A 16,328-nucleotide genomic window follows, 5' to 3' on the forward strand; every position below is an offset into this window, starting at 1 on the left:
ACCTTACAACAAGCATGGGTTGCTGAAGACCAATTCTAAACCATACACTTGAAAAAATCACACTCTGTTATTATTGTGTAATGGGAAATTGCTATCCCCACTCCTTGAGACGTCATGTGCACATCGCCTGTTGTGGGATACTCATTGATATGATGCATGCAATATCGCCTATGAAACCCGTATCTATTACATCATAAAACATAAAAGTAATGGGGTGTACATACACTGTGTTATCAAAATTCTAAAAAATAACACAAATTTCCTCTTCACTTGTCTAATATTCAGACGAACGAATTATTCATTATTACGGCTTCATTTAAGCCTATAACGTATTAAGCATGTCGCCATAGTTGATACATTGGGGGCGGCTGCCTCTCGGAATAGAACGCATATGGCATTCAGTTTGTGCGTGCAGTGCGTGATTGTAGTAACAGCAACGTAGTGACAAGTCATTCATGACGCGTGTGTTGACGCATCTGACGCCAGGCGACATTCCCCATTAGGCGAAGAAGCAAGACCCCTCTTCATTCGTAACCACTCGTACCGACCTGTGACTCTCGTAGGTGGCGGAAATGGGCGAGAGGGGATGAAATAGACACGAAGAAAGGTGTGACAAACGTCATCTCTTGGACGATCAGCGCGTACGCGTGTCGCATCTGGGCAGTCTTGGGCACTCGGGAATGTTTACATGATATCTCACATTGTGCAATACAGCAAAACCTCGTTAGTCAGGACGCTGTTTATTGAGAGGTGGTGAAAATGGGTTTAACGTCGCGTTCAAGATTATGTGTGTGTGTGTGTGTGTGTGTGTGTGTGTGTGTGTGTGTGTGTGTGTGTGTGTGTGTGTGTGTGTGTGTGTGTGTGTGTGTGTGTGCCCACTGTGATGCCACACTCAGACACAGTAAACTGACTCTGAGCCGAACAGTTCGTGTTTTGGCCCCTTAATGCCGAGCACAAGGCAGGATAACAACAAGTAGGCCTACCATCTTATAACGTATTTTGGTATGACGCGACCGGGGATCGAACCTTCCTCTCTCCGGGCAGACGCTCTATCACTAGACCACGGAGGAGGTTCTTGTTTATTGAGGACTTTTATATGTATACAAAGGATATTAATAGCACAGTGGGGCGATGGGTCAGCCAAGTGACTAAAGCTTTGCTCGTCTCGCCGAAGACTCACAGGGGCACAATGTGTGAAGCCCATTTCTGGTGTCACCCGTGGTGATTTTGCTGTAATATTGTTAAAAGCTGGGTAAAACCATTCTCACTCACTCACTAGCCCATGCTCGGATATCCCGACATGTGTTAATCCGTACGAATTCATTGGGAACGGTACCGTCTGGATTAACGGGGTTTCACGGTACATGTCATGACACTTTAGGGGGCTCAACTATGCAAACGCTGAGGGTTGGTTTGTTGTTTAACGCCGCACTCAGCAATATTCCAGCTATATGACGGCGGTCTGTAAATAATCGAGTCTGGACCAGACAATTCAGTGATTGATATCATGCATGCATCATGCATCAACCAAGTCAGCGAGCCTGACCACCCGATCCCGTTAGTCGCCTTTTACGACAAGCATAGTTGCCTTTTACGGCAAGCATGGGTTGCTGAAGACCTATTCTACCCCGGAATCCAAACGCTGCGGTACCTGCTACCGAATGTGTGTTGCTTGTTGCCTGTTAAACGTTTAATGCCACGCTCAGCAATATTCTAGCCATATGTCGGCGGTCTGTACCTACTAGGGTCGGGACCAGACAATCGAGTGATTATCATCGTCATTGATCCACGCAATTGGGATACGATGACATGCACCAATCAAACCTGACCACCTGATGTATTTAGTCTCCTCTTACGACAAGCACAACCAGAGTGAGTGAGTGAGGTAGGTTTAACGCCGCTTTTTAACAGAATTCCAGTTATATCACGGCGTGTCAGCTTAATGTGGGAGGAAAGCCCGAAGCGATACAGGTCTCAGACTTTTACCACTTCGGCGAAACCCATGAGCACGGGTATGGTGCTGACAAACCTAGAAACATAATCGGGGCGAACCGCACTCCTGGAATATTTTCTAAAACAACAGACACTTTGAATGACAGTCAACCCCACATAATTTTAATGTCCTGCTTAAAGCAACATGGTTATAAAGAAAGTCGTGAAGAAAAAGACTTCATTAAGTGAAACGGTGAATTGGGTTTAACGCCATTCCGACAGTTTGTAACTGCGACAGTTATATCACCGTGTGTCAGTTGGTGGTGAGTACGGTTCAATTAGGAGATAAACCTACTGTGTTTTGAAATTTGATGTAGTCCCACTGTAGAATAGATACCTCTTTATTATAATTTTGAACCGAGCGCTTTAGCAATGTTTATTACAATGGACTCGATCTCATCAGCATCGAGGGTGACGAAGTGGCGAGAGTCACTAGTAGCGGCAGACGTCATTCCCTCGCTAGTCATTGTAGGCTCTGTCGCTTCTGTCGGAGCAGTGCCGGGCCCTAATGGACAGTAAATACATTGTTGGTAAAGTTTACATATTCCGAAAATTGGTAACAATATTTTGTCATGCATAAAGTTTTTCTTTCTTTTTTTTCTAGCTAATGTTATTTTTTTATTTACGTATTTTATTGATATTTTTTGGAGTGTGAGAATTACCGAACCAGTTCCTATAAACGTTACAATTTGTATGCAAACGATATACCTTCGTTGGGTGTTCCCATCTCATCCATTAACATCTCATCTTCAAACCAGTCAGGGTTAACCTCTTGCAAATCAAAATCGTCACCGAAAACATCTGTAATCGATCCGAGATCGAATGATGGGTTATCGGCAGCCATCTTGGATCGATATGTGGGCTATCGATGTATGCATACGCACGATTTTTTGGTGAAAAGGCTTGACCTATTTAAAGGGGGTTTCCGTAGCAAAAAGGAAACCTCTTTTTAACCAATCAGAATCAAGCATTCAACAATGTCATGGTAGAATGTCACTATGAACAGTGTTCTCTTTACATCGGCGTGTCAGCTTTATGTGGAAGGAGAGCCCGAATCAATGCATACACTTTGGTGAAACCCACGAGCACGGGCATGGTGCTGACAAACAAGAAAGAGTGAGTGAGTGAGTATGGTTTTACGCCGCCTTTAGCAATATTCCAGCAATATCACGGCGGGAGACACCAGAAATGGGCTTCACACATTGTACCCATGTCGGGAATCGAACCCGGGTATTCGGCGTGACGACAAACAAGAAAGAAAATATGGGCGAACCGGGATTCGAATACATAGGTTTCTGGCTTATCCAAGGTACGCAAATCTGCAGAGCCTTAGACGACTGGGCCACCCGTGCCCCACGGCTCATAGATACAGAATATAAAGTTTAACAGACTAACGTAAGATATAATTAAGTTGAATACAGTAGTATAAAAAAGTTAAAACAAATTGACAAAAAGTTTAGTAAGTAAATAAATAAGCACATATACGAACAAATGAATAAATGAAATAATTACGCATGCGAATAAAAGGATTAATAACTAATTATTTCACTTTGGTTCAACTATGAACCAAACTATATAACTATAATTTCAAAATTGTGCATTCTTTACGTACGTTCAATTTTGCATAATGCCTTCTAGCTACACGTACCGTATTCGACGTAATAAGCGCCCAGGGCGCTTTCAAAATAAGAAATAGGGGGCTCTAATTAGAATATAACTTTGGTGAAAGGGTTGAAAGATCGTAAATTTCGTGGTTTATGCTGACAGCCAGAAATGATACAAAAGAAACGTATGTGCGTATTATACACAACAGATATATTTTTCAAAATTAAATTGCCCGTAATTAAGGGTGCATAAAACACACGAGTGCGTATTATACACGAATAAAATAGTCTTGTGTACATGGATCAATCGGAAGGGTGCTAATTGGGATTGTTCACAAGCCAATATATCAGCAAATATCGCCGTGGGCGCGTATTAGAGAGGGCGCTTATTACGTCGAATACGGTATTTGTTTTTCCACTGAACGTTCATCGTCTGTACACATATTGTGTGTCAATTGTATATATTGCATTAAGAATCTTGATCAAAGCTGACACAAGCTGTGACCTAGAACGGATCTTGTATTATAGATCATAAAGTTTAATTCACCATTACGAATGACGTATATGAACTTACCTTAGCCACAGAATATTAAATAGCCATTCATAATTACCATCAATTTAACTTTACCTTCTCAAATTTAAAGATTTTGAAATAACATTGATCTCAAGTCACCCGGCAGTGACATGGCCTGTTTATTTCGACCTGTGTTTGATAAACTTTGCAAAGACTTTGCCATATACCACGATAATAAGCAAACGTATGATTCATATGAATGTTTTTAATCAAAACCTGTTTTATTAAATCCTCACAAAATTAAATTTATACATTTCATTTGACTTAAAACCGGGACCACTGGACCTTTAATATTACTGTACACAGGCGCAGGTCTCGGGCAATGGTATTAGTGAACCCCTGACACCGTTCACACCAGCCTATATAGTGTATTCTGATTATAAATACAATATACAGTAGACTACGGTTAAAACGAACACGCTTATAACGAACTGACGGATATAACGAACTTACTTTTTGGTCCCGACTATTTGCTGTAGTTATGCTGTGTATATGCTTATAACGAACTACGGTTATAACGAACTAAAATTAGTAGTCCCTTTAAGTTCGTTATAACCTTAGTTTACTGTATAATTATTCTGATTAATATTATCAAAGTCTCTCTCTCTCTCTCTCTCTCTCTCTCTCTCTCTCTCTCTCTCTCTCTCTCTCTCTCTCTCGTGACGTGAGTTTTGCGTTTCTACCGGTGTTGAGTATACACGTAGACGTATATCAATCTAATAATACACGTTTATTTTATTGTTTACAGTTTTAGGGATTTAATCCTTGTTGCTCTGATGAAATTTTGAGGTTGGTTGATTGACTCATAAGACATGGGATACCTTTTTCTTTGATATGTAAATACGTACATTGACTTCATTAATGTGTTTTGCGAAATGTGTTAAAATAAACTAACTAACACATTAGACAATGCTCTCCTTTTGTCATCTTCGAAGTTGCCAGGTGAACAGAAAATTGATTAAACTTGTAAATTCCATGTGGAACATATTAGGAACATTATGAAAGCCATAGTTCTTTTAAGAAGAATACCCATGACACAAAAGTCCAATAACGTGTAAACTACCCTTAGGAACATATAAGGAACATTATTAAAAATCACATGACAGGAACAATCTGAACTCAAGTAAATTGCCAGGCAAAAGAAATTATACACTTGAAAATTGGATTTGACGAAAACATTTCAAACGTTATCTAAACTTTACTAGCCCGACAACAGTAACCGAAACACCGCAAAGTTATGGTCCAAAACAGAGTCGTTGATCCCCTATCAACTTGTACCTCACAATCGAATAACCATTACTTGCTTGTTTCATTAAGCCACCATCAAACATGGGTGTATATTTTCTTTAGCCCGGCAGTTTATATTAAAAGATTGATATTTTCTGAAAAGTTTCAATTCGAAATTCCAACCTGAGCATATTACCCATCCCATCCATTTAAGAGCTTCTGGATCAAAGAGCGTATAATATCAGATTTCGAAAAATCCAAGCCTCCGGTATTGACACTTGCTACTACAAGTAGGATTAGCCGTAGGTAGCGCATTGGCAAATACGTATCATTAAAAGGTAATTATTGATGTATTCCCTACACGTAAATTAAACACCAGAATCCTGCCTTCCCACGAAATATATAGCATCCAATCACGGATATTCGACAGTTTGCAAAGAGAGAATTCCAGAGCAGTACCTGTTGAAATGCCCACAACGATATCATGCCCATGACTACGTATATGGGCAATGACGTCAGAGAAAGTAAACCATTGGCTGATGGTGTTACTGAAAGCCTCGTTTTGGGTTGAAACGCCAAGATGGTGATGGAAACCACACAGAAGCTCATGATGGATCGGGTGGGAAATTTTGACGGATATTTCGGTTCTCCGACCGGATTTTCCTTCACAGAAGCTGTATATAAGATGGCAGAGATGGAATCATTCCAAACTCAAAACTACAGCCAACGCTACAACTTAATTAACGCCATCAACAAGGATATTCGAAGCTATGTCAATTATGAAGACCGGTATGTATATATCTATATATATATCTTAACATCAGCGTTGACTGGTGAAGCATGTCGATTTGTATGACAGCTGTTTAGTTGATGTAGACATAAATCAATAATCATATACGGACGATAAAAACTGCTGAATGTCATGCAGTTTGTGTATTATTGTATTTTTTTACCATAAATATAAACATACATATCCATCATCGTTTCACATTGAGGTTATTTTTCATTTTCAAATCATAAATATTAACACCTGTCCATATGCACTTTTGAACCGTTTGGTATTTAATGGCAAAAGTGCGCCGTGCACGATGTGCACGCTGTGCAACATGTTATAACAGCATTTCATTTCCAAGATAAGTCGATATCTGACATACACAGTAAACGTTCTTATGTCAAGCCGGAGGCTGACAAATGTGTCATTTGATACCCGAATTTTTACTGGAGCGACAAATCGTCTTACTGCATTTAAGTCCACGCAGCAATCCTATTAACAGCTGTTTCATAGACGACACGGCTTTGTCTTAAAGCTCACTTGAACAGTCCTGATTCTGCGTCAAGAAGTGCTTGTTCATAGGTTAATGTCTTTGTTTCTCAATGCTGCTTACTTTATGAAGTAAAACGTTAATTGATTCAGGTTAATATTAGGACCTGTTTGTTTGCAATGGAAATAAGAAGATACATTGTTAAATGTGGTCCGTTACCCACACCGACTAGATTCATTACGCATTTGTCATATGCCGGCACATACACATAGAAGTATTAAAGAGGTATTCATTTTCTATTGTAATTAATTAACTTCAATTTTATGTCCAGGACAGGCAACTATGGAGTGAGTGAGTGAGTGAGTATGGTTTTACGCCACTTTTAGCAATATTCCAGCAATATCACGGCGGGGGACACCAAAAATATGCTTCACACATTGTACCCATGTCGGGAATTGAACCCGGGTCTTCAGCGTGACGAGCGAACGCTTTAACCACTAGGCTACCCGACTATCGAGTCCGGCCCCACGATCCATTTAATCGGCTCGTACGACAAGCATAGGTTGATGTGGACCTATTGTGACGTTTTGACTGATATCAACATTTTATATTTTTTTTAGGAATCTGCGTACTCGTCTTTGCCCCCCTCATCGAGAACATCCTGGGGAACCCCGTGTCTGGACCTTGGTCATCGCCCTGCGGACCCCCAGCTCCTGTTATTTCATGGGGAGATTTTTTCGATACCCCTACGAGTGGACCGTCAAACAGCGACCTAACGGCTGAACTGTACATTCAGACCAGAGGAGCCCACCAAGGCGCTATCTCACTCCGGGAAACTGCAGTATGTATATCTGTGTATACATCTTCATGTGTTTAAGTTGTTTTGTTTGTTTGTTTGTTTGTTTTTTAACGCCGCAATATTCCAGCTATATGTGTGCGGTCTGTAAATAATAGAGTCTGGACCAGACAATCCGGTGTTTGACATCATGAGCACTGATCTACGCAATTGGGATCGATGACATGCATCATCCAAGTCAGCGAGCCTGACCACCCGATCCCGTTAGTCGCCCGTTCAACCTCGTTCCCTAAACTACCCACCATGCCGTCATTACAAGTCGTAGGCGTAACACGTGTGTGGCAGAGCTCACTGAAGAATGCGAGTTGGTTGAAATACACACGGAGTTCACGAGCTACATGTGGCCACGTGACACCTCGCGCAGCTTCTGTGCATGAATCTGCCAGTCGCTCGCGCAAGAGAATCGCTGAAAATATCATAATTTTCCGCCAGAATATCCAACCGTATTAATCGCCTCGCTGGTTGCTGTGATATTGGAGCTCGTAAATTACACGTAAATCTAACATGTACCGTTTGTTGTAATCTGTTCCCATCAACCCTGGAATGTAATGGACTATGCCACTCATGCATATTCATCGGGGTCAACCGTCATCTTAAGGTTTATCTTCCTGCGTCCACCAGTGGCAATGTGTCGAAAACAGCTTTAAACAGTAACGTGGTAAACATTGAAACATTGAATTTATTCCTTTCCTTTTCTCTCTCCTCAGACTATCCATCGACTGGATTCCAGCGTGACCCTTGCCCTGATTCTCGAGGGGTCAACCCACGTCAACTTTCCTGCTCCGGATGACGTCATATTTTGGACGGATAAAAACTCAGTAAGTCAACAAATTGTTAAACTGAACGGGAAATCCAACTTGCAAAAAATATCGTGCAAACATGTTCACCCAAAGTCTCTTGTTCGTTAATCCGGATTGTTTAAATGTTCGAACTGTCGTGGTCGTATTTGTACATATCGAACGCCCCCAAACACACCCAGCTCTAACGTAATACATGAAGGCGAAGTTAAACAACATGGGACACAAAATAAGGATGAGACGCAACCTTTCATATTTGCTTAATTTGTTGTTTAACGCCACACTCAGCAATACTCCAGCTATATGACGTTGGTATGTAAATAATCGAGTATGAACCGGACAACCAAGTGATTGACATCATGAGCATCGATCTTTGGGATACGATTACATGCATCAACCAAGTTAGCGAGCCTGACCACCCGGTTCCGTTAGTCCACTCTTACGACTAGCTAGCTTCTTACTACAGATACGGGGCGGTGGAGTAGCCTAGTGGTTAAAGCGTTCGCTCATCACGCTGAAGATCCGGGTTCGATTCCCCACATGGGTACAATGTGTGAAGCCTTTTTCTGCGATATTGCTTGAATATTGCTAAAAGCGGCGTAAAACCATACTCACTCACTTACTATCGATACAGTGTGGTGTATTGTATTTTCACATTGAGGCCCATGTGAGTTTTGCTTTGCGTTTATTATACAAATATAATTCTTCCCTCTAACCCCCAACTCCCCACCTCCACCACCCCCACACTATAAAATTCCTTCCTGTGGGCCTCCTGCCCTGTCCTTTATATAATTATTGTGTTGTGTTTGATTATATTGTATTGTTTTGTTTGTATTTCTGATGTTTTACTGATTCTAATAGTCCCTCTCTGAGGTTCTTAAAAAAACATTCTGTCTTCCAAATACATTGTTCTTTGCGCCCTTAAATAAGATAACATTTATTACATATTTTGCAGACCCACAATATACTTAAACGTAATTATATATTTCATATTGCAGACAACCGCTGTTCTGAAGAAGGATTACGAGAACCTCTCCATCGCTTACGTGTTTTTGGAGGCTGTTCTTGCTGACGATAGCAGCGATTTCAACAGCACACTCAAAGCGACCCTCGAACCTGTCATGGAGAAAATACTGGCCATGCTTTGTAGTATGGAGAGCGTCCTTAGCAACCACAATCAAAGCATCGGAGGTTACGTCACACGAGAGGTAATGCCGAATGCTCTTCGCGAGATCACGTCCGATAGTGTCAGAAGCCAACGAGATTACATCATTACCAAAGACGTCGTACATCTGTTGACAAGAGTAAAAGAAAGTTACGCGATCATGAAAAACGGTTATCAGTAAGCATGAGTTTATTTTCAATGATGACATATTTATTTTTTATATTATTTATTAATATTTTACGGAACAGATGTGTTTACTTTCATCGATAACATGCGTGTGGTATGTTTCTGTGTTGCTGTATTTTTATGATTTTTGAGGCAGAATGTGTTTATTTGTTTGTTATTTGTTTATAAGTCCTGATTTGAGTGTATGTATTGATATGGTTGTTGGAAACACGTGATACCTCACAATGATAAATGTCTTATATGCTGATGACGAAAATGCAAATATAACACAAAAGAACTTTCGTTCGATTTCAAAACCATGGACGACCTTGGTGAACCCGTGTTGATTTTGAGCATGTCACTCAAATTTTAATAAACGAACACGCGTTTTGTTCAAACCAGACCAGTTATGACAAGTTACATTTGTTCTCAGGCCATACATTTATTTGGTAAACAGACCCGCTGAACTTAATATTCGAAAATTGTGTGAAAATATAAAACCCGTACTTGTGTTTCAAGCATTTTGATGATAATTTCCAAATATTAGGCAGTGACTGAAATACTGATATGATACATTGTCTTGGGTACGTGTATTAAGACATGTTCTTGAAAACAAAAACAATGCAGAAATATATGAGAGAAGTTTGTTTAAATTTTTTTAAGTTTTGACATAGTGTTTAATTTGTTCAGTAATTAGGTCCCTAACCAAATATAGTTTGGCCTTGAGATCTGTTTGTGATCCCACTAAAATAATGATCAAATTCGGATCCGGATCCGATCCGAAAAAATCAGTGTTTGGCTGTCCTCTCCTGCTAAAACTTGAAATACCTGTAAATGTTTGAAAACACTGTGAAAACATCCGTCATGTTAGAAATTTAAATTTAGTATAGTTTCTTTTTTTAATATATTTTATGATGCTTGTGTCTGTTTGTGATAAAGCAAAGGCATTCAGCCACCAACGACCAGGTTATGTTTTTTTCAATATTATATTTTATACAATTCAGTATCGTTATACGGTCTTCCATCGGTGTGTTAATTTAAGGAAACTTAACTGAAAATGTTTTGACGGTTTGAAAGAATATTTATTGATATGGATGTTTTAAGCGTGATTATTTCGATTATTACCATGTGATGATTATTCGTTTTTATTCTTTTGCTGGAGTGCATGTGTTCTCCATTCTCTTTCTTCACTGATATTTGTTGTTTTTGATGTATGTGCACATTATTTTGTTTCAACAACTATTTTGTAACTTAAGAATTGACTTTCACTTTGTATGAGCTCATTGGGGCATGTTTTTTTTGTTGTTTTTTTGTTTAACGCCGCACTCAGCAATATTCCAGCTATATGACCGCGGTCTGTAAGTAATCGGGTCTGGACCAGACAATCCAGTGATTGATATCATTAGCATCGATCTACGCAATTATTGGGGTATGAACTATATGGACGTCCAAGTTTGCAACACATTAACTTAAGTATCATGTTGATGTACGTGTATGCGGATGATTCGTTAAAAGGTGCTGACAGTTTGTGTTAATAACATCTTCCATTTATGTCCATAATATGTTATTATTACAAATAGTGCTGTCCTGACAATGATTCCAGAATTCCATCAATATGTACTGTGATATGTTGAGATCATGTCGATTTTTTACTTATATACAGTCCTATCATGAAGACGTTTTGCCATCATGACGTTGTTGTTACAGCTAAACATTGCCGTGTGCTTTTTGCATTGTTGATATTTATTGGTGACGTCATTGACACAGTTACAAATATCACTGATGTCTTGAGAGGACTACTTTTTATTCCTCTTATTAAGTTTAACATTATATAGTCTGTTGACATCCATATCTATATATTACACGATATATGTATTTTATTTTTACCTGCAAAATAAACATATCACGACGCAGATATATTCATTTTGTTTTCAACCCGTGTTTGTTTATTTTAACGGCGTACATCTGTATCTAAATTACAGCGGCATGTCCAGACAATCAAATGATTAATATTATGAGCAATATCCGATGTTAGACTATTTTACTTTTGATATATACATTGTGTAGTATGTGATTTGTTTGTTGTTTAACGCCGCACTCAATCCACGCAACTGGTATCGATGGCATGCATCAACCAAGTCAGCGAGCCTGACCACCTGATCCCGTTAGTCGCCTCATACCACAAGCAAAGTCGCCTTTTACAGCAAGTATGGGTTACTGAAGACCTATTCTACCCCAGATCTTCACGGGTCTCTTATTTCAGAATAAGTGTACCATATTTGTTAACAAACAAGAGAAAAGTCTGGTCACGTGATAAGCCTACACCCACGTGTAGTATGTGAGTTGACCTTTCATGACCCACAAAGTAATGATAGAAATTAGGACAAAATACGTCGAACAATTACAAAACATTACGATATCAATTTACGGAGATGAAAACGTTACGATTTGAGCCTAAAACTACGCTTGTCCTCCCCTACATTGCGACTTTTGTAATTTTTGGCACGAATTATTTACATGTACAAAATATAGAACCTGTCACACGAAGCATTTTCATCGAGAGTTTGGTGACCAATGAGAGCCATGCTTTCAAGTAACATTGGATTAAATAGCCATTACTTAGTGATACGAGATCTCTGATTGGTTTAAGTGAGTGATTGAGTGAGTTGGGTTTGAGCAAGGGTATGATGCTGACAAACCTAGAAACATAATCGGGGCGAACCGGGATTCGAACCCACAATCATAGGTTTCTGGCGTGCCCAAGGGACGCAACTCTGCACAGCGAATCGCGGCGCTTTGGACGACTGGACCACCCGTGCCCCCGATTGGTTTAAGGATGCAGCGAGGGAATTAATCGCATGAACACATATAATACTTCGGACCTCGAAACACCGCATTGTCTTTCTAAAAAAGGGGCGGTCGGGTAGCCTAGTGGTTAAAGCGTTCGCTCGTCACGCCGAAGACCCGGGTTCGATTCCCGACATGGGTACAGTGTGTGAAGCCCATTTCTGGTGTCCCCCGCTGTGATATTCCTGGAATATTGCTAAAAGCTGCGTAAAACCTCACTCACTCACTCACTCACTCACTCTTTCTAAAAAATAGTTAATTGCTGTCACATGATAAATTTTATTTAACACGTAGGTTTCACTTGTTGTTTTTACAGTCTATATTTCCTCGTGATTGTATAAGGGTTTGACAGGGTTATAATTATCTTCATTAAAACATTTTTTTTTTTTTTTTAAATTTCGCCAAGCTCAAAATCTTTGTAAAGTAATAAGTAATTTAGTAATGATAATTATATTGTTTTCTGTGGTAGACTTATGATAAATTTAAGTAGGGTAGCATAACAACATTCCATGTCCCATAGTTTAACGCCTTTAGACGTCTAAACATGTTTAAGTCGTAAATGTGTTCAGCATTATCTTTCAAATCTGAACATGTTTATGTTCATGACATGTTTAGGCCTCTAAACACGTTAAATTATGTGACAAGGGCCTTAGGATTGTGTATAGAATCTAAAAATACATTTTCTTACAAACTTGTCTATCGATCAGTGAAAATAATGACGGGAAAGGGGTCAATAGAACAAGGAGTCAAGTGCCCATTGCTCACCTTTTAATTGTATCAAGAAGCAAAACAGAACATTTAATGTGGTCATTATTAGAATGCTTATTTCTGTAACATGGGGTGTGCATAGTATTTCTTAGGAAGATAAAGGTAACACATAAAATTGTTAAGCCTCCGACAAACAAGCAAAAGTGATACTCATTTTCCATATATCCAGAAATACATATTTAACACATCCTTCTTTTTTTTACATATCGACCTGTTTCTATGTATAATGTATGTAAAATGTATGTATAATGTATGTATAATGTATGGGAATTGCAACGGAACTAAGCTATCACTCGGCGAAACTTATTTACTGTAATACACTTTTTTTACAAGGCGCCAATAGAACAGGTAAATAAAGCAACGGTAGTATATTACAATTTGACGTACATCATTCACACTGTAGGCTTTAAATCTTATCTTGTAAGATCTAATTGGTCCGTCTCTACCATTCATTGCTCTTTCATGCTGTTGTATACACCAGATACAAAACACACACAAAAATACCAACACGTCTTTTTTTCAGAGGATTCATAGTTTGATGTATATGATTACGATTACATCTAATTAAATTTAGGGACCGCCTCTGTGGTCTAGTGGTAGAGCGTCCGGTCGGAGAGCGGAAGGTCCGGGGTTCGATCCCGGCCGCGTCATACCAAAAGACGTTAAAAGATGGTACTTGTTGTTACCCTGCCTGGCGCTCGGCATTAAGGAGCTAAAACAAGGACTGATCTGCTCAGAGTCAGTATACTGTGTCTGAGTGGGGTATTCATGTTAAACTGCGGCATGGTATCTCAGTGGGCGGACACTATAGCTCGGCATCAGTCCGGACTAGTACAAGCGAGCGCGCACAACACACACGTACATGCACGTCGCTATATAAGTGCAATAATCTTGGACGCGACGTTAAGCTCCATTTTACCTCACCTAGTTAAATACAGGCACCACAGCCTCTTCTACAGTGTTACTTTTGTTCATTTCGAAGCTGTCAGACCAGGAAACCCGAATTTCCTCGAAGGGAGGTAACTCGTGGAATGCCGCTTTTGGGTCACAATTTCACCTTCTTTGCAACTCCGCGTCAGTTCGGAACCTAAGATGAAGGCGTCCTATTTACTGTTTTTCTTTTTTCTTTCTTTTAGGGACTTTCTGGGAATATAAGTGTATAAAAAGACCAAAGTAAACCCAAAATTAAGCCATAATGCTAAATGATGATCTGTCTTTCACTTCTCATCTCTTCAATACCTTCATCTACATATCCGTTAGTGCAGATGCACCTCTTGCAGTCCAGATGAAATATTTATGAGGATAAGAATTTATGGATGAACAACTTCTTTATTACAATTGAGAGCGACGTTTCGGTGTAGGTTCTAACACCGTTATCAAGTAAGTGATGATAACGGTGTTAGAACCTACAGCGAAACGCCGCTTTTAATTGTAATAAAGAAGTTGTTCAGCCATAAATTCTTATCCTTACTTAGTACTCCAACTTCTAAATGACTATCAAAGAAATTACATGTAATGGCTGGATGTGTGTTGTTTCTCATATGATCGCTGGCATATTCTTGCATTCAAAATGTGTTTTTTTGTATTTATGATTGGCAAACATTTGGGGAATATATATCTACATTCAGATATTCCTCATGTATTTATGGTAACTTTTGGTTTCGTCAGTGAGTGGGTTCGGGACTTTGTCGATCTATATTCTGACTTAGTCTGGCTGTACTGAACTAGACGTAGTTACCAGGGTTTGTAATTCTTAGTTTTGCTAGTAATCCGTGGATAACCAACTTCCCCGTGATTTCTAAGCTCTTAGTAACAGGTGATTCGAATACAGCATTACACTCATTTTTTCTAGCAATCCGTGGATAACCAACCTTCCCTTGATTAACTAACTATTTGGTGACTGATTTTAGGTATAGGCTCTTGGTGTGTTTTTTCCCTTTGTTTACTGAGCCGAGGTCATTCACTCATAAGAGTGTGGAGTTAATTGACTCAGGTGTTAATTGGTCGCAGCCGACTCAATTGGCAGTCGAAACACCGGGTCCGGTCCATGTCTTGTCAGAGTGTCGTTTTAGCTACCTCCCTTTTTATAGCTGTATAGTTATTTAGCTAAAACTTGGTTGTATGTTTTCGCTGAAAAAAATGATTTGTGATCCGCGTGAGCGCAGATTGGATTTATTTTTAACTGTCAGCTGTTAGTATAATCAGAAGTTATTAAAGTAACATGTGAACCTATAACTACGTTTTCTTTATCACTTTTGCTTATTTTATGACACCCCTGATCATTGGAGCACAGCTCCGTGACAGGTAGCAAAGTGGTTAAAGTGTTCGCTCGTCACGCCGAAGACACAGGTTCGATTCCCAACGTGGGTACAATGTATGAAGCCCATTTCTGGTGCCCCCGCCGTGATATAATTACTGGATATTGCTAAAAGAGGCGTAAAAACATACTCACTCACTCTTGGAATCCCAATCCTTGTACATGTAGGTAAGTCTTGGATATATATTCCTAGCCTAAAGACATAATAAAGTAACCTACAAATTGAGTAATGTGAATTTAATTAGATTTCGAGTTTTGGGATTTTGTATCTAGAATAGAAATACTAGTATTTCGGCTACAGCTACGAAAACATTTTCTTCTTTAAACTAAAAGCCTGAATTTAAAAAAGAAAGAAAACACCTTGCAGCAATGTAATTTTTTCGGTCAATTTCTATTTCCAACAGTCTGAAGCATACTTCTATTTTTCAAGAAGTTTCAGGACAATTTAATTGTTTCGATAAACTGAGGGGCAAATGAATTTTATATGTTTGGTTTTCAATTGAAAATATACGTTAACGATATTATTTCCAACAAATGGATTGTTCTGGTGCTTAGGTAGCACTCAAAGCACACTTCTAGATCTACATGGTTTTTTTTATTTTCTAAAATATATTTTGATTTTTAACTTTTAAAAATTAAAACAGATCGCACAATACACGACTGCTGATGGGTATCTAAGACATCTTATCTCTGAAAATCAATAGGTTTGCTTTTTATCATGTCATTTGGTCCGGTTCGATTCCCAACATGAATA

General features: G+C 39.3%; 1 protein-coding gene across 1 annotated transcript; it reads left to right on the top strand.

Moving 5' to 3' along the window:
- Positions 1 to 5,984: 5,984 nt before the first annotated feature.
- Positions 5,985 to 11,543, top strand: LOC124117335. Its single transcript, XM_046479153.2, has 4 exons — positions 5,985 to 6,186; positions 7,280 to 7,500; positions 8,223 to 8,333; positions 9,311 to 11,543. Exons 1-4 carry the CDS (start codon positions 6,168 to 6,170, stop codon positions 9,656 to 9,658), a joined length of 699 nt encoding a protein of 232 aa, XP_046335109.1. The 5' UTR covers positions 5,985 to 6,167; the 3' UTR covers positions 9,659 to 11,543.
- Positions 11,544 to 16,328: the final 4,785 nt, after the last annotated feature.

Source organism: Haliotis rufescens, unplaced genomic scaffold, assembly GCF_023055435.1.
Source record: "Haliotis rufescens isolate VD_foot unplaced genomic scaffold, xgHalRufe1.0.p SCAF_12, whole genome shotgun sequence".
In the NCBI taxonomy this organism is placed as follows: Eukaryota; Metazoa; Mollusca; class Gastropoda; order Lepetellida; family Haliotidae; genus Haliotis; species Haliotis rufescens.